Raw genomic sequence first — 27,131 nt, 5'->3', positions numbered from 1 at the left:
TTCAGTCACCTCAGAGAAACTCCAGATAACCAGAAAGCGCAGCGCTGATAGAGATAGCAGAGAGGGAGAGGCATAGGAAAGAGGGAGGGGGCCAAAGGAGAGGGAGCCACACACAGGAGGAAAGAAGAGAGGCAACGCACTGCTCCAGCACTCAGACTCCGAGAGGACAGAGGAGAAATAGGGAGCTCAGCTAAGCTCACTGACAAGACGCACAACAAGGCAAGAGAGAAAGACAAGAGCTCCCGGGCTCAGTTAACCACTCAAGTATCTTCAAACCAGCTCTGACAAACCAAGAGATACAAAAAGAGCAAAGAAGAGAAGAAAGTCTGGATTCTGTGAATTTCTTTTTTTGGGGCCTGCATTGTGTGGATTTCTTGGGAGATTTTTTTTTTTTTTTCCTTGTTTTTATTTATTCATTTAGTACTGAGCAGATTGGCATCTTTTATCCAGACCTCCTACGCCTTTCTGTTATCCACCTCCCTGGACTGTGGAAGATCAATAGATTGGGACATGTGTGCGGTGGAATAGATTTTAGCAGTGTATATGAATGAACTGTGTGTTTTTGTCTTTGCATGTGAAAGTGTAGGTGTACATTTAAACTTTACAAAGGGATTTTGAGTGAGTGAGTGAGTAAGTGTTTGTGTGTGTGTGTGTGTGTGTGTGTGTGTGTGTGTGTGTGTGTGTGTGTGTGTGTGTGTGTGTGTGTGAGAGCAACCAGGAGCAAAGAGCAGCAGTGTTGGGAGGAGAGGGAGGAGGTGGTGAGAGGTCTTTGAGGCTAACCACCAGTTGTTCCCGTTAAGATCTGAGTTATTGATGTGGCGCTGCTGAGGAATAAACAGCACCGGGGACTTCAGCAGAGTCAGTCACAACACTGCAGGCTTCCCCCCCCCACCAGCAGCTGCATCGCCACCACTTTTACCGATAACGCTACATCACATCTAGTCAGCCATTCAGGTTATAACACCTACAGTCCCAGTGAGGTTGGGGGTCCCCAGACAGAGGAGGTGGTCAGTCAGGGGGAGTTTCTCCCACTCTCGCTCCCTCTCCCTGCACCCAACTCAGCATGCCCCAGCCCCTGAGCTCCTCCACAGCTCTCTCAGCTCCACTACCATGTGTAGATGGACAGTGACACAAGGTGCACTGGTCGCCTGGCTCTCCACCTGCCCCTGCTACAGACCTCCTTCACTCATCCTCTCTGTCACTTTCCTACTCCTGCTTCTCCTGCTCGGACCCTCCTCATCGTCGCCCCTGTCCGCTTTACCACCCGACTCTGAAAAGCACCACAATGCACCACCAGGGACTCCTCCTCAAATCTTCACCTCACATCATCCACCTTCCTCATCACCGGCACCTCTGCACGCATCCTCTGCTAGGTTGCCACGGGCAACCAATGTCTCATCGTCCTTGGCGTCGGTCGTCGGGCGCCACGTGCGGAGCAGCTACAACCATCTACAAGGAGATGTGCGCAAAAGGAAACTGTTCTCCTACCAGAAATTCTTCCTTCGCATTGACAAGAAAGGAAAAGTTAATGGCACCAAAAGTGAGGATGATCCATACAGTAAGTTGATTTTGCTACACTGTTCAATGTTTTATTGGTTGTTTATATTTTGAGCTGTATGTAAGAATGGGAATATCAGCTTGTGAGAATTGGAAGGCCATCTGAGATTTTCTAAATTTTTTGAGCCATTAAGTTACCTACTTTTTTAGTTGCACTAAAAATTGATAGAAGGGAGATCCATGTTATAAAGTTTGCTATTAAACATTTTAATGTCCACATATGTCCAAAAAACAAAACAAACAAAAAAAACACTACAGCAAATGATGGGACTGGTTTTCTCACATTGTGTTTATCTGTGAAGAGAGATGCTTCTGGTTTTCACCCCTGGCAAACATGCACATCAAAACAGGTGAATAGGCAAAAAAAAAAAAAACACAACAGAGCCGCATGCTTTTCAGCATTTTGGCTATGTGTAAAGGCAGGCCAGACTACAGAAAGTCTGTCCCTGCTAGGGGGGAGCATGACAGCGGGAAACGGAGAGGAAAAAACAAAATGTGTGGCCAAGAAGATAAAAAAGAGAGATGATCCACTGGAACCAATTGGAAATTGCCCAGAGAAAGTTCTTCTTCTTCAAGGAAATATCTAAAACACAGCTATTACCAAACCCCTGGGGAGAATGACAAGTCCACTTACTGCTATCGTGCCGCAGCTATAATAGTGGCGGACACATGTTAAGTATAAGGTTATACAGTCTCAGATGTAAAGTAATAACCGTGCAATTCTTGCTCCTTTTTCTGGTTGTGCATTTTTGAGGGCTGTGAAATATGATTTTAACCTTTATTTATCCTAAGAAGGATCACTGAGCACACATGCTCTTTTTTCATCAGCACCACATTTACACAGTTACACTAACACACCGGGTAGACTCCCAGCTCTTAAGCCTCGCAAGATGCCTTGCAAGGGTCATCATCATCATTTATGACTGTTTCAGAATAAGAAATCGGCTGTTATCATTCTTCTGTCCACAACTTTATCTTCTAGTAAGACACATCTGGAAGTTCTCCACGACTGCCACAGTGTTCTGGTCTCTGCGTAGCTCAGAATAGCCGCATCGCCTCAGGGCACATTGACAATAGTTGTTGAGGGAGAACAAAACATGACTCCCACATTTACCTGCCTAGAGTTTCCCTGACAGCTCACTTTGAGATGAGTGACGCCAAAAACACCAGCTAATTTATTTTAGATAACAAAAGAGGCTCTTGCTGCATTGCTTCTACTGTATGTGTTCGATTCTGTCACAGCATGTAAAGTGTGTGTGTGTCTGGTAATGTTATCTTCGTGAATGGATATTTATAATTTGCATAACTTCATACCGAACACATAGGTTTGCATACATCTGTCTGTGGTGCTGTACAAGCCTCTCCAGCTAAGAGAACACACACACACACACACACACACACACACACAAGTCTTGCACATGGCCTCCATATGGCAAAGCCCACTTTTATTAGGGCCAGGGCCAGTGTGAATATGTGTGTGCATGTGTTTGTGAGTGTGTGTGTCATTCAGACACCAAGGCTCTGCCAGACATGGCTGAAGGAATTTCAATTAGCGTCTCTTCCTCCCTCCCCTTGCTTTGCCTGCAGTCCTCTGACACACACACATGCACATGTGCAAACACACACATACACATGCACTTAAAAGCTCAACCATTAGGGTGCAACGTGTCACTTACTATAATGACATCAGGTCATGTCATTAGAAGCGCAATCTATCAATTTCAACAGCTCTTGCACCTGATTGCAGTGGGAAGTAGTTGAGAACTTTCTAGGCAAAGAAAAATTCTAAATAGAGGGCTGCCAATCCTTAGGTCAAGTTGGAGTATTAGTAGATTTCATCAAGTTGTATACTGATAGCAGCGCAGCTGTTTCCTGTTCGTGAAGAGATGGGTGGAAATCTGGTGGTAATGGAAGATTTGGCTTATAATAATTAATAATGTGTGTGTCAGCACTCATAATAGTGAGTGCTTTGCATTACCGTATTCGCAATTGACACAAGCTTGCGTGTACAGCAGTTTGTGTGCTTATGTGCCACCTCCTGCTATTTTGCATGCGCTCTAAAATCAGGAGAGAACAAATTGTACCCTTCAAACTAAACCAAACAGAACATAATTAAATTCTCCTCTCTTAACGGAGAACATAGATGTGTTACTTGACATACTAGACATGCTTTTTGCAGGACCATTCCTGCTCAGAAGTTATTTTTATATGCATATACACATTATAACATTGTTTATTAACAGACACAGTTTTAGAGCTGATGGAACCAAAACAACTGCTTCAAAGCTGCACACAGACGTTTGGACAAATTAGGTCTTTGATGCAGGTTTCTGAACTTTATGTGCTCATTTAACACACAATGGCTCTTTTGAGAGAATCTTCTACATATAACATACTATATCATATAATTAAAAATAGATAACACAGTGCACACAAATTTATCCAATGTGTCAGAGCAAACACAGTGTGTTGCACAAGTTTACCCAAAATCTTATTTGTCAAAAATGGACTAGGCCTACCCCCTAAGAAAAGCATCAAATTAACAGCTAGTGAGGGGGCAGTTGTTAGTGTTGTTATCATGGTCTAGTAGTCTGGTAATGTTCAGGAGGTCAGATTGCAAATGAGTGTCATTAGATGGTGTCAGAGGTTATAAAAAAGTTGCAGCTCCAGCTGCGGGGTCGAGGCTCTCCTCCACCGCCAAGCCTTTCTAATCATCTTGTCAAAGCTAAAGGGAGTACATCATTTGTGGTTTAGGGCTTGCGATTGATTGTGAATGTGTTTTCACTGGTGCATGTCAGTTTGTCTATTTGTGTTCATGTGATCAATGCCCTTTTACCCGTCCCACCTCATAAGGCATTCAAAATAAGTCACTCCTAGTCTGACTATGAAAATCCTGTCGGGCAGTGTGATTAGAATTGATCCTTTCACTGCACATGAGCAACAAAAAAGTCCTTGTTTTCTTCCCTCATTGTCGTCCACGGACTGCCACATCTTGTTTACAAACAAACAAATGAAGCAATGAAATAAATGGACATGTGTTTGCTGTTGGACCACAGACTTGTGGTCCTGCGTAGCTCAATTAGTAATGAATGGTGCCAAATTGACCACAGTTGGAGTTTTGATTCTCACTGTGGCCACCCGGATTGTAAAAACTGCCACACATCCTTACTGTTAACATTAATCACAGTAGACACAGAACACACTGACATGAAGGAATCAAACACACCACAATGTATGAAGAGTCTAATACACTGGACATTATTTTGATTTAGTGCAGGTTTTCCATGTCCAGGCTACTTACACAGTTCCAGCCCCTCTGGTTTGACCCGAGTCAGGAAGCTTTGTTAATGCAAAGATTAACACCACACACATCACTTTTGGATGTTTTGATACTCCGCTTTGTTACTTTACTTATGTGCCATAGCTGGGGGATGCAAATTTCACATTCTGTGTGCAAGACTGTAATACATTTTAATTCTTCTGGAGGAAACTATTCTCCTAAAGTGCATATTCCACATTGTACAAAGTACATTTTTCAATAATTGAATCTGTAGTTGGGTTTTATACTGGGTATTTATATAACACAAAATATCTTAATATAATATAGGCCTAATTTGAGAAGTGTCTGCGAGTGTCGGTATGTTTAAACAAGACAAAATAAGGCAGATCACTGCACTAGAATGAAGGAACATTTACACTGGATTCTAGAAAATTCATGAAATAAGTCAAATTGTAATGGAAATAATGAAAGCTACTGCTGGGCGGTACCGGTGTTATTTTCCCGTATGATCTGATTTTTTTTTATTGATTTTTTTACATACCGTAATACCAATGCATTGTCACAGACAGCGCTGTGACCAAAGTAGTGAATTGAGTACGGGAGGCCTTTTAACTGCGTACCCTTCTCACTGATAACTTTATAACACAACAATTAAAAACCCACATCTAACTCTCTGTAACAGGATAAAACACAATATATTTGTGAAATACAATTTCTAATACTAGCCTAATAATTTTACATTTACAAATCACACCGCCGAACAGCATGCTGAGTAACATTTGCTAGCTAGCCAGGTAGCATACTGCCAGTCTGTTAAGCTGGGAGAGGCTCCGGACGCTACTGCACATTCAAGAACAGAGAAGAAAGAGAGAATAAAGAAAGACCGGAGATACACGAGAACAACGTAGCTAGCTCAAGAGGGGAGCCGTCTGCTGTTCCCAAGTTTTTTTGTTTCTAAAAAAACTGGACATAATTTAGCCACTGTTGTTGCCCGTTGCTCTAATATTACTTGGTTGCGCTAACATGACTCAGCCGTGCTAACATTAAAGAGACGCCACTTCAAGCATGCAGCGGAGCAACATTACGAACGCAATAACAATCCACCTACGGTCCCGCGACAGACCGTTGAGAAAAACGGGAGATTGACAAGTGAATAAAACACTGGATTTAAAATGTCTTGCCTCGCTTAAATACGTCTGCCAACCTACTAGCTAACATTATTCAAACACCGAAGGAGCCTGACAGCGGCGCTACGTTCACTCGCCCACTTTTCTACAACAACGTAACTTATCTGTGGCCAAGGTAGTGTTTATACAACTATCTTGCACCTATGATGTTTGGAAAGGGAAATTTGATCTACATTTATTTTACTACTTTGCAGTTTGCACAACAAAAATAGTTTAGATTCTGTAACTGTTTCATGCATTCTCCTTCATATAACGCTATTGTCTGTTGTGGAGCCAAGCAAACCCTTTAGTAATCAGTTTTAGTAAACAATATGATAATGAAAAATTGTATGTTCTATGTACTCCTGAGAGTAGAATAAGCCATTAACCTATATAAAGGCTCAGTCAGGCAAAAGAAGGAAAATACCGTAATATACCGTGAAACCGCCAGAATCTTCAAAAATACAATGATACAATTTTTTTGTCATATTGCCCAGCACTAATAAAAACTTTGAAGATTTGTCACACTTGTTTTGAGAAAATTGGCCTATTAGGACTAAAATTACTTGGCGAGATTTTTGCAGTTACATTCCATATTACAAAAAAAGCTAAATTCACCAAGAAATGTTGGAATCATTTTCTTTTTCTTTTAAAACATGGAATGTAAATTTGTGATTTGAAAAAGGTCTTCAAAACCACAAGCACCTTTTTATATTTCTCCTCTGCATTAGTGTTAAGTTCGTCAGACGAGATGTGAATAAATGGGGTCGTCAACATTTTTTTTCCCATGACTTAGACGAGACAATGACGAAACTGCACCAATGTCCAAAAACGCTGACTAAGATTAAATTAACATGCATTTTTGTTGACGGAAAAAAAACGGCACATAAAGTACAATAAAAACTATTTTGCATAAAATAAAAACTAAGACAAATCTCTCCTCATTTTTGTTTACAATCGTCTCTACTTTTTCATCATGAGAGAATATTCTGATTTTTTCTAGAGTTGGGTACCGAGACCAGGTGCTAATACAGCCTTAACGACCTCATTTCGGTGCCACTTAAATGTGTGCGCTTCAGGTTACGTTAGCCTACCGTTAGCTAGCACCTGGACTAAACACAGTTAAAATGCCGCAGTTAGACTGTGTAAACATTTGTATTTCACTGTAGAGAATTCCTCTGCAGTTGTCTGAACACAAAATGATGTTGCGTTCACATGAAACTTACCTCGCCAGCTTCGTGCTGCATTCAAAGTTATTGTAAAATACCCTTTTCCCATCCAGTGGTTGTTTTTGTTGCTTTACAGGAATTTACTGGTTAAGTAATGAAAAGGCATGATATTTGGTCGCATTTTACGTACAATAATATTGACAAAAATCAGAATGTGTCATAACTATTTAACTGAAATGGTTGGTTAGAACTTGACTAACAAAAGTTATGTGAATGACTAAATATGACTAAAACTAACAAGGACATTTGGCACAAGACTAAGACTAAATTAAAAATAGGTGACAAAATTAACACTACTCTGCATCCATACACCTCAAATTACTCCGCAAAATTAACACAAACCTGCCCTTCCTGAACATCTTAAAATTAGTCCCAGCCTTTCCCCTTTTTTTAGTTTCTGTACGTCTTCATTTTTGCTGCCTTACTCTAACTGTTTCTCCCCGCATTGTGTGTGATGAGTTTAGGGTTCTCGTGGGAAAAGGTAACAGTGTGGCCCATAAAAAGAGAGTTATGAGGAGGTACTGGATGGACCAGAGGTTAGTGTCAGAGTTGCTTTACATTCAAAGTAACTTTGACATCTTCATGGACTCTTCTGTCCAACGGCCGTAAATAAATGTGGTGTGCAAACATCTCCGCACAAGCTTGTTCAGGAAATGCTGAACCTATCATTGAGTACTCCTAAAGCTGCCAGAGCCAAGTTTAACATCAACAATTAGATTCAGCTGTCCTCTGAAAACATACAATAAACATATACTGCCTCTGTCCCTCCCTCCAACTGCACTGGCATTCATTTTTGCTTATGGCTGAACCAACTTGATGGGTTGTAAAAAAAACAAAAAAACAAAATCGTGGAAAACCATTTGAAGTAACGAGTGAAATTAGTCAGGCTCTTTTACTTTATCACCTTATAACATCCTAGAAGATACAATCTGCTTGTATGGATGAATAAATCCTCAATACTCAAGCAGTTCATTTTCACGTGCCACTCTTCATAATGATGTTTTGGTAATATTGGAAATTCAGCGTCAGTGTCTGGATCAAATCATGTCAGTTCTGATTCATGATTCCTTTTACTGGAATCTACACAGCAAACACGGTCAATGTCCTGCAGAAATATTACATAACATTAAGTATATCTTACATAAGAGCAATGTTATTTTACTATAACGAAACCAAGCCAAAGCATTGGTAACATTGTTGTAGACTGTTGAGAGATTAACAGGCAGTTTACTGGTGTTAACTGGAATTTAATTTAAGTTTAGTTTAATAAGAGTTATTGAGAGTCCTACAAATCAGGCCGTCAATATCTAAAAAGCAGAGGCTCCGCACTGAGAAAACCCAGACGTACTGATGTGCAGGTTACTCTGTGGACCTGAGACTGTGAGGGAGTAAGCTTTGCTGAATTTACCTGCTGTAGAAGTTTTACAACTTTCTGGAAACGTTCAAAGGCCCAATATGAGTTGTTATGTAAGAAATGATCTGGCACGTACCATGGCAAGATGTGCAGCGCTCATTGGTGTTTTGCATTTTCATCTCCCCATTACTGCAACAGTACAATTCCTTGATGGTCTACTGTCTTTATTACTACATGTAGACTCTACATGTAGTAATAAAGACAGTTGTCAGATGTGGCATTAATTTGTAAAAACACTGCCCATTTTTGATTTGCATATTTAATTAAACTTGAGTCACTAAACTGCAATGTTTCAGTCAAATGCAACATTTTCATCTCAATAGTTTTTGTTGAGAATCTACAATTAATATTAAAAATGTTGTTTAAGTCAAGATAAGTAAAAACAAATACTATTTACGCAACTCCTCGCCTCTCTCTCCCCACCTTTGTCTGCACTATTTTTCATCTCCAACGTAGAGGTGAATGTAAAGGTCCTGAGGTCCAGATGTATGAGTGCGCTTTGACCCCACAAGCACCCAAACAGGGTAATTTATGGGGCATGTGTATGGTAATGTTTTGGATGTGTCTGGAAAAATATGCAGAGCTGAAAATACTCAGAACAATTCTTCACAGTTAATACGTTTGGTTGAGATTTTTTCTGGTTAAGATAGTTCTACATTGTTAAAGTGTAGTTGTTATACTTTTGAAAGCTTTTGAAATGACAGGATCCGTCTACTTATTCATCCCAGTTTACATCTTTTCTTACCATTGCTGCTTGATATTTCCTATTAACTCACTCCCGTCCATTAATGTGTCAGCTACACAAAGATTGAAATAAGAGCCAGATTTCTGTAGGCAGGCCCTGCCACAAATTCCACCAGTTAGGCCCAACCAAAAGTCTTTTAGGGGCAAATGATGTTTCTGTGAGATCTTCCGCTGCTTTGGAGCACTTTGATTTCCTGAAAAGAAAATGGCTCCAAACACCAAGAGTCAATTACTGTCCACAAAGAATCTTAAGTTGGACATCTTGGTTTTGATGGACGGCCTTTTTCATTGTTTATGTTATGTGGAGGATTCTTGCAAAGTACACTCAAAAATATTCTTGAGAAAGGAAGAGAAAAAAGGAAGCAGTGGGAGATACTCTGAAATACAACTAGTTCTCGGTAATCAACCAGATTTCCAAACTATCAAGATTTTATGTGAATCATCATCTCCATGCAACTGGTATACAAATGCTAAATGAGCAGATGTGTACTTTACAAATGTACTTAAGATGTGTGGACGTTTTGGACACATCTGAGAGTACGGAGTCCTATCCTTGAAAACTTGCAAACATGTTGCCCATTCAACTCAGTTTCTGGCTCATCACAGTGCTGTCCTAAAATCAATACAACAGTTTGTGTTTGTCTAAATAACAAATGCAAACCAGAATCCCAGCAATATTCACTTTCGACTAAACAAAAATGATGATGGGAACGTAGCATCATTTAATGTTAAGAGCCGGAAACTGCAATATTTGCCAAGTCAGCCTGACACTTTTCTCCATGCCTTAATGTTGTAACGTTGCATAATATTAGCAAAATTGGAGCCAGCGCTACTTTGTTCTAGAATTTCATTGTGAAGAAAAAGAAAGACAAAAACATGCAAACACCAATGTGAAATGTTAAACTCAGATTATAAAAATACAGTTTGGAGTGTGGTTTAATTGCTTCTTCCACAGCATAATCCCATAAAATGACCCTTTACACTGTAAACTGGGCTGAAAAGTGAACTCTTGTTGGAGAAAACAAAACAACTTTCTGACTCAGTAATCTGGTCCTTTTCAGATCTGAAACCATCATCAGATAAATCTAAAGGGCAATCCACAGAAATTAACATGAAACTATTTTGATAAGCTTGCAAGACATTTTTGAAGCTCAGGTATTAAATTGGCTTTGGGTCCAGCTTCTCCCGTGTGCAGATTTACTGTTTCAATCGGTTTTAAGTGACTTTATATTATATATCTTTGGGTTTCAAATGGTCAGTTTATTTAAAAGACGTCACGTTGAGTTCTAGGTAATTGTGATGGCCATTTTATGGACCGACCAAATAATCAAGAGAATAATCGTTAGATTAAATTACAATAAAATTAGTGTAGTAACTAACAATTGTTTTTTTATTGGCAATTAGGCTTAATCTGTTTTTTATTTTTCTTAATTAATTGATTAGTAACTCAAATGCCTTGTTTCGTCCACAACTCAAAGATATTTAGTATACTGTCAAAGAGGAGTGAAGAAACTAGAAAAGATTCACTTTTAAAAGCTGGAAATAGAGAATTTAAAAAAAATGACTCAAACCGATTCATTTTAATTATCCAAATAGTTGCAGATTAATAAAATAGTTGAATAATTGTAACTAATCGGTTAATCTTTGCAGCTCTAATTAAAAAAAACGTTAATTTCAGCCCAATTTCTTTTCTAAATTCTTTTAGAAAACCAAAAAGCAAAGAGCCTGAATAGCATTATAGCATATTTTCAGACATAAAATGCACTGGAAGCCTAATACTAAAAGTGTCACTTTGGTGTTCGCCTGGTGCATGTGAATAGGCAGAATGCATGGCCAGTAAAGCACCTTTAACAGGTAACATCCAGGGCTGCTGCCATATAGACACGCTATGCTTCAGGACACACGGACACACGGACACACACACGGACACACACACGGACACACACACGGACACACACACGGACACACACACGGACACACACACGGACACACACACACACACCACACACACACGTTCCTTATTCCCCAATACACTCTCACTCTAACCCTAACTCTGCTACACGCACGCACGCCATGAAAGTGAGGCTCCTAATGGAGTCATCAAAGGTAGAGCTGAAAGCTTAGAGTTGAGTCCAGAGAGGCATCTGGACAGCCTGGCCGTTTGAAAAGAGCAGCCAGGAATGCCAGCTAATTACCCTCTTTGTGTGTGTTTGTGTGTGTGCGTGGGCGTGCGTGCGTGCATGTGTGTGTACATCATAAACACACGTGTGAGGCAAAGAAAGTTATGATACAGAGACAGAAAGACCTGTGGCTAACTGAATAATATTTAAGCACGTCGGTGCATTGTATCTGCGGTGTAATATAACAAGATTTCTAAAGCTGAAAGTCCAACGCTAACAAATCCAACCACAACAGTTGGGCAACATCTCACTGGCAGCTGAACTATAAATAAAAAATGTGTGAAATCAGACGACGGTCACAGCACTTTGCCTGAAAACATAACTCCTGTCGTGTCAGGCTTGTGAAATGTTTTGACAGAAGCTGGCAGCTTTGGCACTTTATCATGTTACAAAGTCAACTGTGTTAAAGGAATCGCAATATCTTAGGTGGTTATGTTTTTTCTTTCTCCTCTCCATCAAATCACCATTAACATCACTGTAAATTTCTTTTGGTTTCCTCCCAGCAGCTCTTAAATGTGTGTGACATAACTTGCTGCGGTCTTGCTGCACCCCGTAAAGTGATCTGAAATAATCCGGTGCTGGAATGATGAGCGGCACAGACGAGAAAGTTAACGGTATCTGTTGGCTAGACTTCTGGTATTTTAAACTGAGGGTTTTCACTCAGGTGATCCCTTTTGTTCGATTTCGGAATAATCTGGGTTTGTTTTTCTTTTCATACCCCAGCCAGTTTTGAAATCACATACAGCCTGAAGAACAATGTGTGGTTTTGGCCATTTCTGTCCAACAAAAAAAAAGACAGTGATGTGAGTGTTCCTGTCAGGGAAGGAAATAAAACCATCATGGGGGAAAGAATACGCTAAATAACACAGTGAGTGCAGGTCAAAGAGAATAACCCTGCTAATGAAAAAAATACTTGAGAAGAAACTCATTCAATGTAGTACATAAAAGGGCCCACAACATTTGTTTAATCAAATGTATAACCCAGAAATGTAATACCAGCAAAACTAATTAAGAAAACAAATCAGTTAGACAAGAATTCTATTTGTAAAACAATATTGATGCTGTTGAATCAGAAACAGGCCTCTGTTTTCTCTGCTTTGGTCAAAACCGTTGGCCAAGCAGGCTGTGATGTGGCCACTTAGTGCATGATGATCCTAATGTCAACCACATCAGTCTAAACCAATACCTCAACGCTCAAAACACATAATATACAGCAGTTTCCAGTCCAACCCAATACCTTCACCAGCACTCTCCATGCAAAGAGAGATGGAAATATTCAACCAAACATCAAGAAAAAAATAATGCAAAGAAAGTAGTTTAAGCTTTTTAAATACACGGGTTTGCTAAAATGCAGCAGTGGCCAAGAAGAACTGTTTGCATGCCTTTTGCTCTCTGTTTTATGTATCTATATGGCCAAATACAGCAGAATAGTTTCATGTGTATCAATATGTTTCATATATTTTTCTTTCTGAATTTGTCTATTCTTCTTTTGTGTCTTTTCTTGTTTTTCTCTCTTTTGAGTTGTTTTTTTTTGCAGTTGCTTGTCACAATGAATCCGAGACATTGTCAGTCACTCTTGCCATAGTTTCCAAGAGAAAAATGATTAGTGTTCAGACCTCAACTGATGCAATTCAGATATTAAATCTTTTTTTATTACATAATAGGGGCCACTTTTAATTTGTTTTTTTGTTGTTTGGATTACACATTTATATTTCTATATTTATCAAAGAAAAAGCGTGACATATTTAGTCGCTGCAAAAAAAACAGTAAAGTCATGCAAATATCTAAATATTGGACCCAGAACAAAGGAACCAAACCAATTCCATAATTCTCGCTGAGTTCATGACATAAACTAGTCTGGAAGTGACAATATTTCACAATACAGTGAGACCACTACGGGCTGCAGGCATGCAGTAGACCCACTCACAGCTGGTTACCATGTCGAGGTCAAATTGTGAACAACCGCTGTATAATCTTCAAAAAAGCCCCTGGATAAACAGTGGAAAGATTTTCATAACCTCCCATAACCTTTAGGTTCAGCTGGAGTCTCACTGACCGTGTTTCTAAAGGGGGCCAGGGGGCTCGACAGGAGGTCTGCAGTATGTGTGTTCCCGTGTGTGTGGATCTGTGAGCATGTTATGTATTTGTGCACGGTGATGCTGTTTAGAGCATAAATTTCTCTGAAAAAAGGGACAATGATTGTTTGATTCATCTTAACGTCTAAGTGAATGTCTTACAGTATCGTATATTTACTAAAGTTCCAAAATGTAATATATTTACTGTAATAAATCTTAAAATGACCCCAATACATCATCAGATATTAAGGAATCATGCAAAGTTGAAATACTATCTTTTCTGACAACAATGCTAATGCCAGTATTTTCTCCTTCCGTTCCGTGATGAATTTCTGTTTGTGTTTTGGCCTGTGTGTTATCAACTACCCAGTTTGACAGCCAGGCCGGGTTGCCAGATCTACCTGTAAAAACGTAAAGCCAGCGCGCTACAGCTGTAACGTTAGTACAGCCGTGAAAGCAGCAAACAAAACAAACAGGACAGTTGCATGACCAGAAACGTTACACACCCGGGTGAATATTGGAGGTGTATTTTAAAGATTGAGACAGCTTAGAGCCCAAAAGGATGCCGAGTTGGCAGATTTCCTCCTGAACATGTAAGCATTAGCTTCAGGTTAATTTATAACTGCTACTAGGACGGGCATGTTTTGTCATTTCAACATTCGTGTATTCACATTGAATTATATAGCTGTAGTATCGGAGTTGTTTACATACTCGCAAAAAGACAAGCGGGCCACGGCTGTTTACAATGTGCATTGTGTTCAGCGGACGTAGCCGACAGCGATGAGTCATTTTAAGCCAAGAGAGGGGGCTGCAAATTGGGAAAAGAGGACCGTGACTTAGCAGTGTGTTTAGCGATTGTTGCTGTAATTCTAAGCCAATAAGGTGTATAATTCAGTCGGGTGGAAAAGGACAGCGAGGTTGGGGAATTGTTAGCGGTTCCTACTGTAATTCTAAGCCGATGAAGTGTGTCTGTTGGTTGGGAACATAGCTCCGTGTGAGCACGGGCTTTTATGACTATCAATATAGCCAGCATGTAACGTTAGCTACTCCGCTGTGCCGTGAAGTAATGTCTGGCTATGTGACACAAGCGTCTAGCAACATTGTTGTGGCTGCTGCGGTCTCAGCCTGGCAACCAACGTAAACTTTATGTCTGGGGAGGAGGGGGTGGGGCAGACGACTCTCTCCATTATTTTGAATTTGTACTGCAGTAACTATTTTAAACACTAGCTGTCAGTATTACCTATTGCACCTTTAAGTTACCTAGGTTACCTGCGTTGAGAACTACTTTGTTGCATCTCATTCCCTGTCCGTCTACCTTAATTTCCTGTCATCTCTCTTATGTTGCCACTCTTCATTCTAACCCCAACCGGCCCGTCAGACACCGCCTACCAAGAGCCTGGGTCTGACCGAGGTTTCTGCCTAAAAGGAAGTTTTTCCTCGCCACTGTCGCACGGTTGCTTGCTCTGGAGGAAACTACTGGAACTGTTGGGTCCTTGTAAATTCTGGAGTGTGGTCTATCTGTAAAGTGTCTTGAGATAACTCTTGTTATGAATTGATACTATAAATAAAATTGAATTGAAATTGAATTATGTTGACTACTACTACTACTAAAAAGGCATGAATACCCCAAACCATAAATTAAGAAAGAAAGCGCTCTATTAAAGACATCAAGTGACTTTCATGTCAAACCAAGGTTAATATCCACTCAATTGGGCAATAAAATAATAAAATAACTGTAAGCTACTCCAACAGTACTTTATTCAAAACTAGAAATTCTGTGTTAGCAAGCCAGTATGCCAGTGTGTGTGGAAGATAAGTTTTAACTGAGAAAAGAGTAGAAGAAAATGGAGCCATTTAAAGCAAATGATGAGGACTAGGGTTGGGTATTGTTTTTTGTTTTTTACGATACCGGTGCTAAAACGACCCTCAAACGACTTTTAAAACGGAAACTTTTTATATATATATATTTAAAAAAAAGGAACACAAAATGATAACAAAAATGGCTTGTTTATTGCTAAGACCATATGGTCAAAATTAAATTATTTATTGAAAATGTAATAACAGTGACTTATAACAATGACTAATTTCACCCAGAAATTGCTGGTAAATGACAAAAACAACCACTAGAGTATGGGTATTTTACGATAACTTTGAATGCACCACAAGACTGGCAAGGCAAGTTTCAAGTGAACGCACCGTCCGTGTTGTTTTCAGACAACGGCAGCTACAGACTGTTACGTCTCGGTGTTGCCTTCAATGTCTGTTTCGGAGCTGGCATTTCAGTAGCACCGAAATGAGGCACCGAAATTTGCGTTACTTTTCAGACCGGTAGATACCGGTTGTTAAGGCACCGGTGCTGTATTAGCCCTGGGTTCCGGTACCCAACCCTAATGAGGACAGAAAGATATGAGGAAAACAGAAGGAAAGGAACATTAAAAGGTAAATTAACAGCAACAACCATCCATGAAACGTGGATTTAACATAACAAACTCAAGACACAAGCAGTCATGATCTGCCAGTGTCATAAACCCTTTAATGACCTATCAATGTAGTAGATCAAAAAAAGGCTTCAATCTATTAAAGCTGCTGTTGCGTATCTACAGTCTGCTTTTGTGAGCCTGATTAGCATTTTAAAAGGCAAATTTCTAATCACATTTAGAGATTTGACAGGGTCCCTTTGGAGTTTAGTTTAGCAAAATCCTAATAGTCTTGATGAAGTTGTTAATGAACAGTTTTTTACTGTTAGAAGGCCAGATTGTGTTTATTTGTACTTCTGGCTCTGTTAGTTTTACGCTTTGGGCTTGACTAGCAAAGACCCTTTTGGCTTGTTTTTATGAAAGTTGTAGAGTTGTCCTGTTACACACAGGTGTTTGCCCTTGGTGATAGCGGAAAATGTCCCTGCCTTTTATATGAACTAAATCCTATGCTTTTTGTGCTTTCAGTGTTGGGTTACAAAATGTTTTTTCTTTTGCACTTAAAAACAAAAATTCATAATTAAGATGGGCTGAGATCCAGTGGACACAAGGAGGGAGAAAAACAATTTCCCTTCTCAGAAAAAAAGAGAAATATACAGTAACACAACCAACAACCAATAAGGCTAAGTGTTGAATGTAAAATATTTCACTTTTAAATTTTTAGAGCAAGCTATGACTAGCAATAGTTTAAACCATTTGCTTGTGTGTATCTGTGTATGTGTGTGTGTGTGTGTGTGTGTGTGTGTGTGTGTGTGTGTGTGTGTGTTTATGACAAAAACCTGATGAATGGGTCTGTGTTAAAAGCTCAGGTTCTGTTTTTTTCTGTCTCCTCGCCATAAACTCTGTTGTCGCAATCTAAGCCTTTTGTTGCAGCCTGGCCTTTCAACTCGCAGGCACACGGGCTGCTTCTGGTAACTAGTAAAGGGGCCATAAAAGAGCCCTGTGCTTTGGTTTTTGACAAACCACATCAAACGGGTAGAGGGAAAAGGTTTGAACAGGTGGAGCGGCCTTTGGCACAGCACTGACAGATCTTATTCTGATGGATTACAGTTTAGGAACATTTTGAACCTGATTGATAAGTGTTGTGTTGTGGTACAGGTCTGCGTGATTAATGGACTTAACATAATGAGCCAACATGATGCACTGTGAGCTTTGAAAATCTACTTCAAGTTTAGAGGCTTTAACACGCCTTTATTGACCAAATAAAAGAACAGTGGGGATGGATTAATGACAATCACTACATTTAGCAAAAAGAAAGAAGGCCAGAAACTATTAAAAACCAGCAACACACATGCAACAGAAGATTGTTTGGAACTGCAAAACATCAAATTAATTTTGATGCTGTTGTCATACTTTTCCAAAGACGAAACAGTCTCATTGCTATTACAAAGTCATGAGAAATAACAACAGTGACACAGTTTAGTAGTGGCTTATATAAAAGCAGTGAGAGAAAAAGAGGGCAGAGTGGGGGTATCTGGTAAGAAAACAGGGATTTACGAGATTAAAAGACATTTTCTAGATCTCTCATAGTGTATTGTCGGTTGTTTCTACTGGTCACAGTTTATTCCAGGGTTTATTTTACTGCCTCACTGCCAAAGGTGGGAAAATATGTGCATAATCTACAAATAAATAATTAAGGAAAAAAAATAAAAAAATGTAATATTCTTCTTGTCTTTCATGGTACCCCTACTACTACTGTATATCCAGCCAATTCACTCTTTATAGGAGAAATAGGCAGATTCAATTCTTTTTTGGAAATGCAGCATGTCATAAGGTTGCCCATAACTGAAACAGGAAGCTGTCTAATACTGTCAATTTAAAATCTCAAGAGTAGCAACACTAGACCTTTAGAGATGCTCTGGATAGACTGTCCCTGTTTCTCACTTTATCTATCCTGCAACCAGGCTCCACTTCCTATTGGGCCCTTCAGCTAATCCTTTCAAACCCCTGATAGTTTTATGGCTTGGTGTAACTGGCTTTAGGATGAGAGAAGAAAGGCCTGGCGACCACAGCGTAAACCAGTAATTGGTCCAGGCTTGAAAACTGATATGGACGCCTTGACCTCTTGCCAGCCTGGCAGCCAGAAAGCCTCTCTCAATCCTGTCCGTGTGCCCACCTGCCTGCCTGCCCTAGCTCCCCTGGTCAGAAAAACAAACATAGGATGGAGAAATGTTTTTTTCCTGGCTTACACCTCGGTCCCAGGGCATGCAGCCCACAAGCTAACCAGCAAATGAACAGGGGGCAAGAGGCCGGTCTGAGGTCTGACTGTCACACAGTGAAGAAAAAAAGAGAAGAGGGAGACAAGACTGGGGTTCACTTGTGCAAAAGTAACTGAGATGATTCAGGTTTCAACGACAGTATTTTTAAGCCATTTTGCTAAATTATAGAATTCAATTAAGCATGATGCATGCTGACCTAAAACCTCATATTTGAAATATGATGCACCAATTCACCTTTTAAACAAATGTCAATATAGTGAAATGCCTATTCTATTCTAGATCCCATAGTCTTTCAAATTATTTCATATCTTCTCTGTAACAATCCAAACACTTCCAAGATTCAGTAAAGCCCATAATTGAATTATTTTGCTGCTGTGGCACTGACATTTCCCAATTTGTGATCAATGAAGTTTATCTAATCTAATCTAAACCCAAGTGTTGAAGGGTTTAGCCACTGAATCGATCATGAGACGGACATTAGTCGCGGCCCTATTCAGGACCATATGTATCTGGTAACCGCAAAGTCAGCTGAACAAAAAGGAAAACATAATGTACATGAATGCAACAATATCTGAGAAACCAAGCCGCATAACCTTTTGACACGTTTGTCTCTCTGTCCCCGCTGCACCAGGTATGTTGGAGATCAAGTCAGTGGATGTGGGAGTCGTGGCCATCAGGGGCCTCAGCAGTAACTACTACCTGGCAATCAGCAAGAAGGGAGAGCTATACGGAGCGGTGAGTAGCTGATCTGCCCCTTTGAATGTAGGATATAGTTACTTTTCAATCCAGAATCTCCTCTACTTTGTAGTGTCCAACACTTGCGTCATGTCATAACAGTCAAGGTTTACGGTGTAAATCTGCGTCAATCTTAATGACTCAAAGCCTTGCAAAAGAGACACTTTTCTCCGTAAAGTGCAGAGCCTGTAGCTTTGACTTTTCTTGAATGCTTTTTAAAACAATGGACAAGACTGCAAGACTCTCTATACCAGAAATAGGAACCAAAGTCAGTCAATGTGCGCTCTCGTCTCTGCTACCTACCTCTCCATTCAGAAACAGGGAACACAATCCTTCAGTTTCTCTATTCTGCCTCAGTCCCTCTGGGGAGAGCAGCCCTTGTTTCATGTTTTTTCTCTCTCCCTCCTTTTTTTCATCCCATTCTCTCCCTCCTTTTTTCTCTTTTGCTTACTTTGAAAGACCCAACTTTCAGCGTGTCTCTCTGGGAGCCACACCACAGATGAAATGACACACGGTAGAAAAGACAGAGAGGCATTCTGTTGCATGGCCTGAAACCGAATTCCCATGACGTCTTCTGCTCGGTGCAACACAAGCCATAGTAGCGCGGCAGTGAAGGGCTGGCGTTCGATTACACTTGTTGGCTTTACACAGTGACTTCTTTATCCGGTGGTAATCAAATGAAATCATTGTTTCATTACATTGCCAGATTAATACACGTATGGGACACGTAGGGTTATGATTGCCTTGAGGTTTATCTGATAATTCAATATTTATAGAATTCTTGAAGAAAACCAATGATTGAATGAGGGTGAATAAATTCAATAAAATTAATCTTTTTAAATTGTTGTTTGTCTATTAAATACAAAGATTATCTTCTTAAGATCTGGCCAGTAAGTCACTTAGTAAAACAGTAATGATATTATTTTGTTTTACCACAATTTCATGTCACTAATGATTAGTTTTTTTTTTTAATCTGCCTTTCTAAACATTTTAATTGAAAGGCAGTCAGCACACGCACAGTACTGAGAACCACCGTACGTTAAAAAGCCACCCAGTGTCTGTAGTATATTCTCATTTTGCTTTGAGAACATTCAGTTTTACTTCTGGAACCAATTTAAACAGCTGTGGCCAGATACAGTGGGGGGGAGGGAGAAAGTGTGTGCGTGTGTGTGTGTGTGTGTGTGTGTGTGTGTGTGTGTGTGTGTGTGTGTGTGTGTGTTTGTGCTCGTGGAGAGCACATTTTTGCTTGTGAATAACCGCATCCAGTTAACTGGATGTTTAAGCGATGTTAGCCTTAAGCACAAGGGCAACTTCCAGTAAACCGACAAATGTTACTCTCTCAGATCATTTTCTCTTTATTTAACACAGTGTCACGATGCTCTTCCCTGGCACAGAGCCCAGACCTTTAACACGTTGCATCCCATGCTAACCTCTCTGCCCCCGTCACCTATACCACCTACAACCTGGACATCTTTTTCATCTTCTAATTAATTGTCTATAAAAAGGACGACCATTGCATTTTCCTCTTTCCTCAAGCACAAGGTAATGCCATCAGATTGCTTAAGTTTAGTCCAAAACCCACTCCTGGTTTGCTTTTTGGTCTCTTAACTAAGGCCTTGTTTACACAACAACACTCGCAGGTAAAAACGACAAAATATTTTATTAGTCATGCCTTTCGTTAAGACGGCGGCAGCGTTTTTGGGGCTTAAAAACACAAAAAAGTGAAACCACCCTCCAGAGTGGAAATCTTAACCCTTGTGTTGTCTTCTCATCAAAATTGAAAATCAACACTTTAGTTGACGCTTTTTAATCAATGTTTTTAACTTTTTTTCTTACATTTTTGTCACTTTTTTTACATTTAACACTACGTAACACTAACTTATTAACTTTACTTTTACAGTTATTTTTTTGGAATTTATGGTCCATAAACCTCATTTATAGGAAATTATACCTAATGTTTGAGTTAGAAAAGCAGAAGTTAGGAATTTATGTTGATGGATAATCACAGACTGGAATATGTTAACTTTTACTCAATACTACAAAACACTTCAATTGTTTTTTTCAAATGCTAGAAAATTGAATTGAGTCCCAAAATTAATTAAAGTAGAGATTTGTACTTACCAAAGAGAGTTGTGTGGAATCAATCATGTTATTTTGGGGAATTAAAAAGAACTTTGGTATAAGAAAATGGGTCAATTTGACCCGAGGACAACATGAGGGTTAAAAACGCTCCAGCATTGCGTTCCTGTCTAAAAAAGTAATTTCGCAAAAGTCTGCTCTGATCTGCTCACAGTGGCGCTTGTATCCAATGTTGATCTGAAATAAATATATACAGTCCAAAACCCAAAGATATTCAGTTTACCGTCAAAACAAATACAAGCAGCAAATCCTTGAAACTGAAATTTAGGGCTGAACAATTACTTATTATGTGGGCTCCAAATTGCAAGAGGCCCAATATTTGTTAAAGTTAAGATGTCTGTCAAAATACCATTTTGAATTAAATATTGCTGGTGCTACCAAGAGGTCCCGGCCTACAAATCCTATCCTACAGACTTTGGAAAAAAACATTTCTTTGGTACAGATCCTCCCAAAAATATCACACCAAAATTATTTGAATGTATTCTTCAATGAAAATGAAAATAATGACGCAAAAGTGACAATTCCCTCCAATATCATTAATCAAATTGCAATTGCAATATCAGTCAAAAATAATCACAATTAGATTTTTTTTTCTCCAAATTGCTCAGCCATACTGGAATTAACATTGATGGACTAATCATTTCAGCTCTAAAAATTGTGACATTTACATTCTTTGTCTCTCCCCTGCAGAGGGACTTTGGTCCGGACTGCCGTCTGATTGAACGCATCGAGGAGAACAAATACAACACCTACGCTTCAGCAGAGTGGCGCAACAAGAAGAAGCACATGTTTGTGGGACTGAACGCCAATGGCAAGCCAATGAGGGGTAAGAAGACGAGGAGGAAAAACACTGCCACTCACTTCCTGCCCATTGTGGTACAACCACGATGATTGGACGAATCAGCCATGAGAGAGCTCTGCATACTGCGGGCTATCAGACTTTTTTAGAGAACAGCGATGTCAACATTGGACAGATCTGAATCAGATCTGAATGATGCACTGAGGAGGAACAGAATGCAAACCTATTGACATTTTGTTGCGTAAAGACATTTCTATTTTTTAAGAAAGAAATAAGATATATTGCTATACAATGTATATACTATTTTCTGTTTTAAGTTATCAAGTACATTGATTGGCACAGTAGAAGATATGAAAATAAATGACTTCTGTGCCAAAATGTGATTAGTAACTCACATTTCTAGATTTGTGTACATGTGAAGAGTTTGACCGGGAAGAAATAAAAATGATAAATATGTGAGAGGAAAAGACAAACACAAGAGGTTTTGATAGAAAGCTGACTTAAAGAAAAGGAGAAGAAAAGACAAGAAAAGCAGAAAATGTAAAGGATGAGAAAAGAACCACCAACACAATAGCAAGTCTAACACGATCATGTTTTATTCTTTAAATTTATTTATTTTGTGTAATATTTAACAAAAAAAGAACAAAAACACAAAAAGGACAAATTCTTGTCTTTTTTACCATTTATGCTTTTTTTGGAATACTAATCATTTAAACCTGAATAAATATAAAAATATATTTCTCTTTAAGTTGTTTGGCTGACTTTGAATGCTTTTAGAGATTTTTACAGCTCAATTATTGGTTGTTCATATTGTAAATACAGCAAAGAGATAGAATAAATATTATACAACATATATACACACACATATATATATCACACAATATATATATATATAATATATAACCACAATATATATATATATATATATATATATATATATATATATTATATATAAACTAAACATTCAATGAAATGCTTTAATCAGTTGACCCAGGTGAATGATCCACTGTATTCTTTTTATATTACCAAGAGAAGTGATGGGAATTATAAGATAAAAGACAATGTGACAATGATTATATACACTTCAATTCCATCTGCTGATGAAGACCATGAGATGAGTTAAAATCTCATTCTTCACCAGGTTTACAAAATAATCTTAACTCAAAGTCCACTCACTAGGTTATTCTGAAACCATATTTCGTGGGCAGACGGACTTTTGCTCAGTCTGCCTAGCAAACTATTGATAGATGCATACTGTGTGCTTGTAAGCTTTACAGCTTGTAAGCTACCCATGATTATTTTGTCAAACTACTATTTCAAAAAGTCAAAAAATGACAACCGCGCTCAAATATTCAAATGTTCTGGCAACTCAAAAGCATCATCTCGTCTTTATCTAAGTAATCTATAACAAACTGAGTAAAACGGTGTAGAAAGAAACCCAGCAGAAAACCTGGTTGACAAGTTCTAGGGTTTTTTATTTCTCGCTGCAAAAAACTCTCCCCTTACAAGTACACATGGCAAACATGGCTTCCTGGAGGACCGCACACGCACGCACACATACACACACAGCTGGGTGAAGAGGTGTGTGCATCAGTGTGGTCCAGCAGCTGGGAAAAGCCTCCTCCTTGACCTTACTTGTCTGAAACCTGTTGCTGTCCCCCCCCAGAGACAGAGAGACACATGGAGCAGGACATATGTTATAACGTAAATATCACTCCCTTGTTTATCACCTGATTCTAATTAACTATGATGTCATGTTTTCTTTATTCTTCTCTCGCTTTCCTTCTCTTTTTCTTAAACTCCCTCTCTTGTGTTGTTGATGTCTGGGTTCTGCCATTCCCTTCAGCATTCACACTTTTGTCATATCTTGGTAAAGTTCAGATAGATTCCAGCAATTAACAGGATCTGACCTAGAGCAAGGTCTCTCACACACACACACACACAACACACACACCACACACACACACACACACACACACACACACACACACACACACACACACACACACACACACACACACACCACACACACACACACACACACACACACACACACACACACACACACACACCACACACACACACACCGGGGCTGCAACAGTTGTAATTTGTTCATTGCATCCATCACTTTCAACTCTCTGCCATCTGTTTGTTTGTGTGTGTGTGTGTGTGTGTGTGTGTGTGTGTGTGTGTGTGTGTTCTTAAGGTAATTTTGGAGTATGATGGAATCCACCAGAGTCGGTCCATCCCGCTGTGTTTATTACAGAAAAGGTCCTAGATCCTCTTTTTGTACTCAGGAGGTGCTTAACACTCATGTCAAAACGTGGGTAAGTATGATGCATCAGAGGGAGATTCAAATTTCCTTTCATCCTCCCAGGGCATCTAGTCCTTTGTTTATATGATTACTTGGGTGTTCTGTAAACGACATATCAAGTACAATTACTTTGAAATGCATTCAAGACACTGATCTCCATCCCCCCTTCTCCCTCCCTCATAAAGTCCAAGGGCTGGCATTCCTAAGCAAAGATGTCTTTATTATTTGGTGGTACAACTTCAGAGATCTACGTATGTAAGACTTCCCGTTGAAGTCCTATTAGAACATGGGAATCTGGAGTTGATATTCGAGACTAATCTGTCCACTTGTTCATTGGAACTTGGAATCAAGTCTGCATGTATATCATGTTTAGACCTCTTGGAATAGCTTGATGTATTTTTATTGCAACTTTAACATGACTTAATGTGCTCTTGCCTTTACCCGTAATACATAACAAGGCTAGACTTTAAAAGCAGGGCATTTATCCAAGACAGATGTTTCACACTGATTATCAACCCCAATGACATCTGAGTTAGTCTGTTCAGAGGCACCAAGCCACACTTCATTTCTCTCATTTCCACAGTGTGCCTAACATGTTTCTAAAAACTGTTTGCCAATGTCATTTTTTTAGTGTTGTGCTTGGGTATGTTTGGTTAGTGTTTGGTTTGTTGAGGCATGTGGCGAGGCTCAGTATGCGGTTTCTGTTTTGACTACATCAGAATCTATCGGACCTGTGTCGGACCTCAAATGAAACGTACACCATCGGCTTCACACGTTCACAGCTCCTCTGTTTGCTCAGAGAGTCTTGTGGCCGTGCGACCTGACCGCAGCAGCAGCTGTGAATATTTTACTTCCCGGGGAGAAAGCCAGAGAAGGAGAAGAGAGAGAGAGAGAGAGAGAGAGAGAAGAGAGAGAGAGAGAGAGAGAGAGAGAGAGAGAGAGAGGAGAGAGAGGATTGTAAGCTCCAAATTGGAGAAGACGTGTGGGTTTTGGAGGTGAGGTGAGTAACTGAAAGAACCACAGTCCTGGGGGCATTTACAGCAGTCGGGGAAGGGGGCGGGGGGGGGGGGGGGGGCGGACGAGAAAGAAGAGAGGAGGGGAGATGTTTGCTGAGAGGGCAGCAGTTTGGATGGGATGCCAAAGGGTGAAAGGAGGGGGTGAGTGGTTGAGAGGAAGAAGGGGTGATGGGGGCGATTAACGGAGTTGCCAGAAAATTTGGGTTTGGAGGGTTGGGTTGTGTTTGAGGGGTATTTGCAGAGGTAAAGAGGGTTGGGGGGGCAAAGGGGCTTGGGGGCAATCATTGGAAGCAGACCAAGGGAGTTCCTGGAACCCAGGAGGTGAACCCGGAGTCCTCCTCCTCCTTACATGTTCAGCTCCTTTTTCTTATTTTCAATTTTTCCCCATTAAGTCCTTCATAGCTCAAAAAGGAGAGCCATTCATTAGAACTTTGACCCCAAAGAATGATAATGGTGCTCTGCATTTGCTTAACCTGTAAATAGGCAATAGGCCTGTGCAAATTGGCATTTGGATTGTATATCCATTAAAGAGAAAAATCGACAAATCTTTCCTACGCCGATACATAAGCATTTTTAACTAACTTACTATCAGAACTAAAGTGCTATAAAAACATTATCTAGAAACTACGTCCTACTGTGCATTTAGAGAGGTTTCTGGTGGAACGGCAAGTCAGCCAGCTAAGCTCCATTTTAATTCCTTCATTTCAAATTTGTTTGCCGCATTTTTTCCATTGATCTGACACCTGATTGCTTTTTACGGACAGTCACCCAGCCTCCCTGGCTTCTGCAAAAGGTCTGTGTATGTATATGTTACTGTACGCCCAATTAGGTGTTCAATGTAGTTGATCGCCAGACTGGCCATTGGATCGCCATGAACTGCAGCGACGCACTGCCATGAGTCACTGAATGAGACAACAGTCTGTGGTTAGCTCATGTTTGTAACAGCAGGACTGTGGAGTTATAAAAAGGAAGATAACATTGTCGGTTATGTTCGCCTACCGGTATTCTCACATTGCCAGACCAATCTCCACAGCGCTGACAGATTTAGCGTTTTTAGCTGTGCAAAAGTATTTGTTCAACACAGATCGGTGATGCGGTTTTGCCCTTGTTCTCCAGAAAGTTTGCTGGAAGTGATGTATGGCTATGGATTGTGTGGCACTGCGCCAGACTCTGTTTAAAAGACAACACAAAAAAACAGCCTTTTAAATGCTACATTGCTTGTAAAGAAATAACGTGAGTAACAGGTGAACAAGCTTTAAAAGTTGTATAACGCATATTATTTTTGATGTGAAGTAAGAATGGGAATCTTTAGAGGCCTCACAATACAATATCATCAGGATACGATATTATTGTGTTTTTAAACATATTGCAATATTCTGCAATACATTGCAATTTGTTACCTTTTTTCCAATTTCAAATGATGTCCCCAAAAGGATACTTTGTCAACATCTGTTTAATCTAAAAAGAAACATTTCTTGGTCTGTTCATTCCAATTTTATTGCTGCAAAATGGGATTGTCAAGCAGACAAACTGACCAACACATATGTAATAAAAGATCAATACTTGGCATCTGTGTATCGATATAGTTTTGCCACGGAAAATATGGCGATACTATGCTGTATCAATTTTTTCCCCCACCCCTTATGTGAAACATTGTTCATGTAGATTTTGAGAAGTAACTGATGAATAGTTAAAGAAACTTCAAAGAGTTAAGTTGAGAACACCTGTGTCATTTGACTTTTTGCTTTAGTTGAAAAGCTTACTAATTTTTACGCAGATGCAATGACATA

General features: G+C 39.7%; 1 protein-coding gene across 1 annotated transcript; it reads left to right on the top strand.

The window, feature by feature from the left end:
• Window positions 1–22,759, top strand: fgf10a (fibroblast growth factor 10a). Its single transcript, XM_032540116.1, has 3 exons — window positions 1–1,558; window positions 18,970–19,073; window positions 21,903–22,759. Exons 1-3 carry the CDS (start codon window positions 1,111–1,113, stop codon window positions 22,101–22,103), a joined length of 753 nt encoding a protein of 250 aa, XP_032396007.1. The 5' UTR covers window positions 1–1,110; the 3' UTR covers window positions 22,104–22,759.
• Window positions 22,760–27,131: the final 4,372 nt, after the last annotated feature.

This window comes from Etheostoma spectabile, chromosome 16 (assembly GCF_008692095.1).
Source record: "Etheostoma spectabile isolate EspeVRDwgs_2016 chromosome 16, UIUC_Espe_1.0, whole genome shotgun sequence".
Taxonomy (NCBI): domain Eukaryota; kingdom Metazoa; phylum Chordata; class Actinopteri; order Perciformes; family Percidae; genus Etheostoma; species Etheostoma spectabile.
This window is presented reverse-complemented; position numbering and strand designations above follow the sequence as displayed.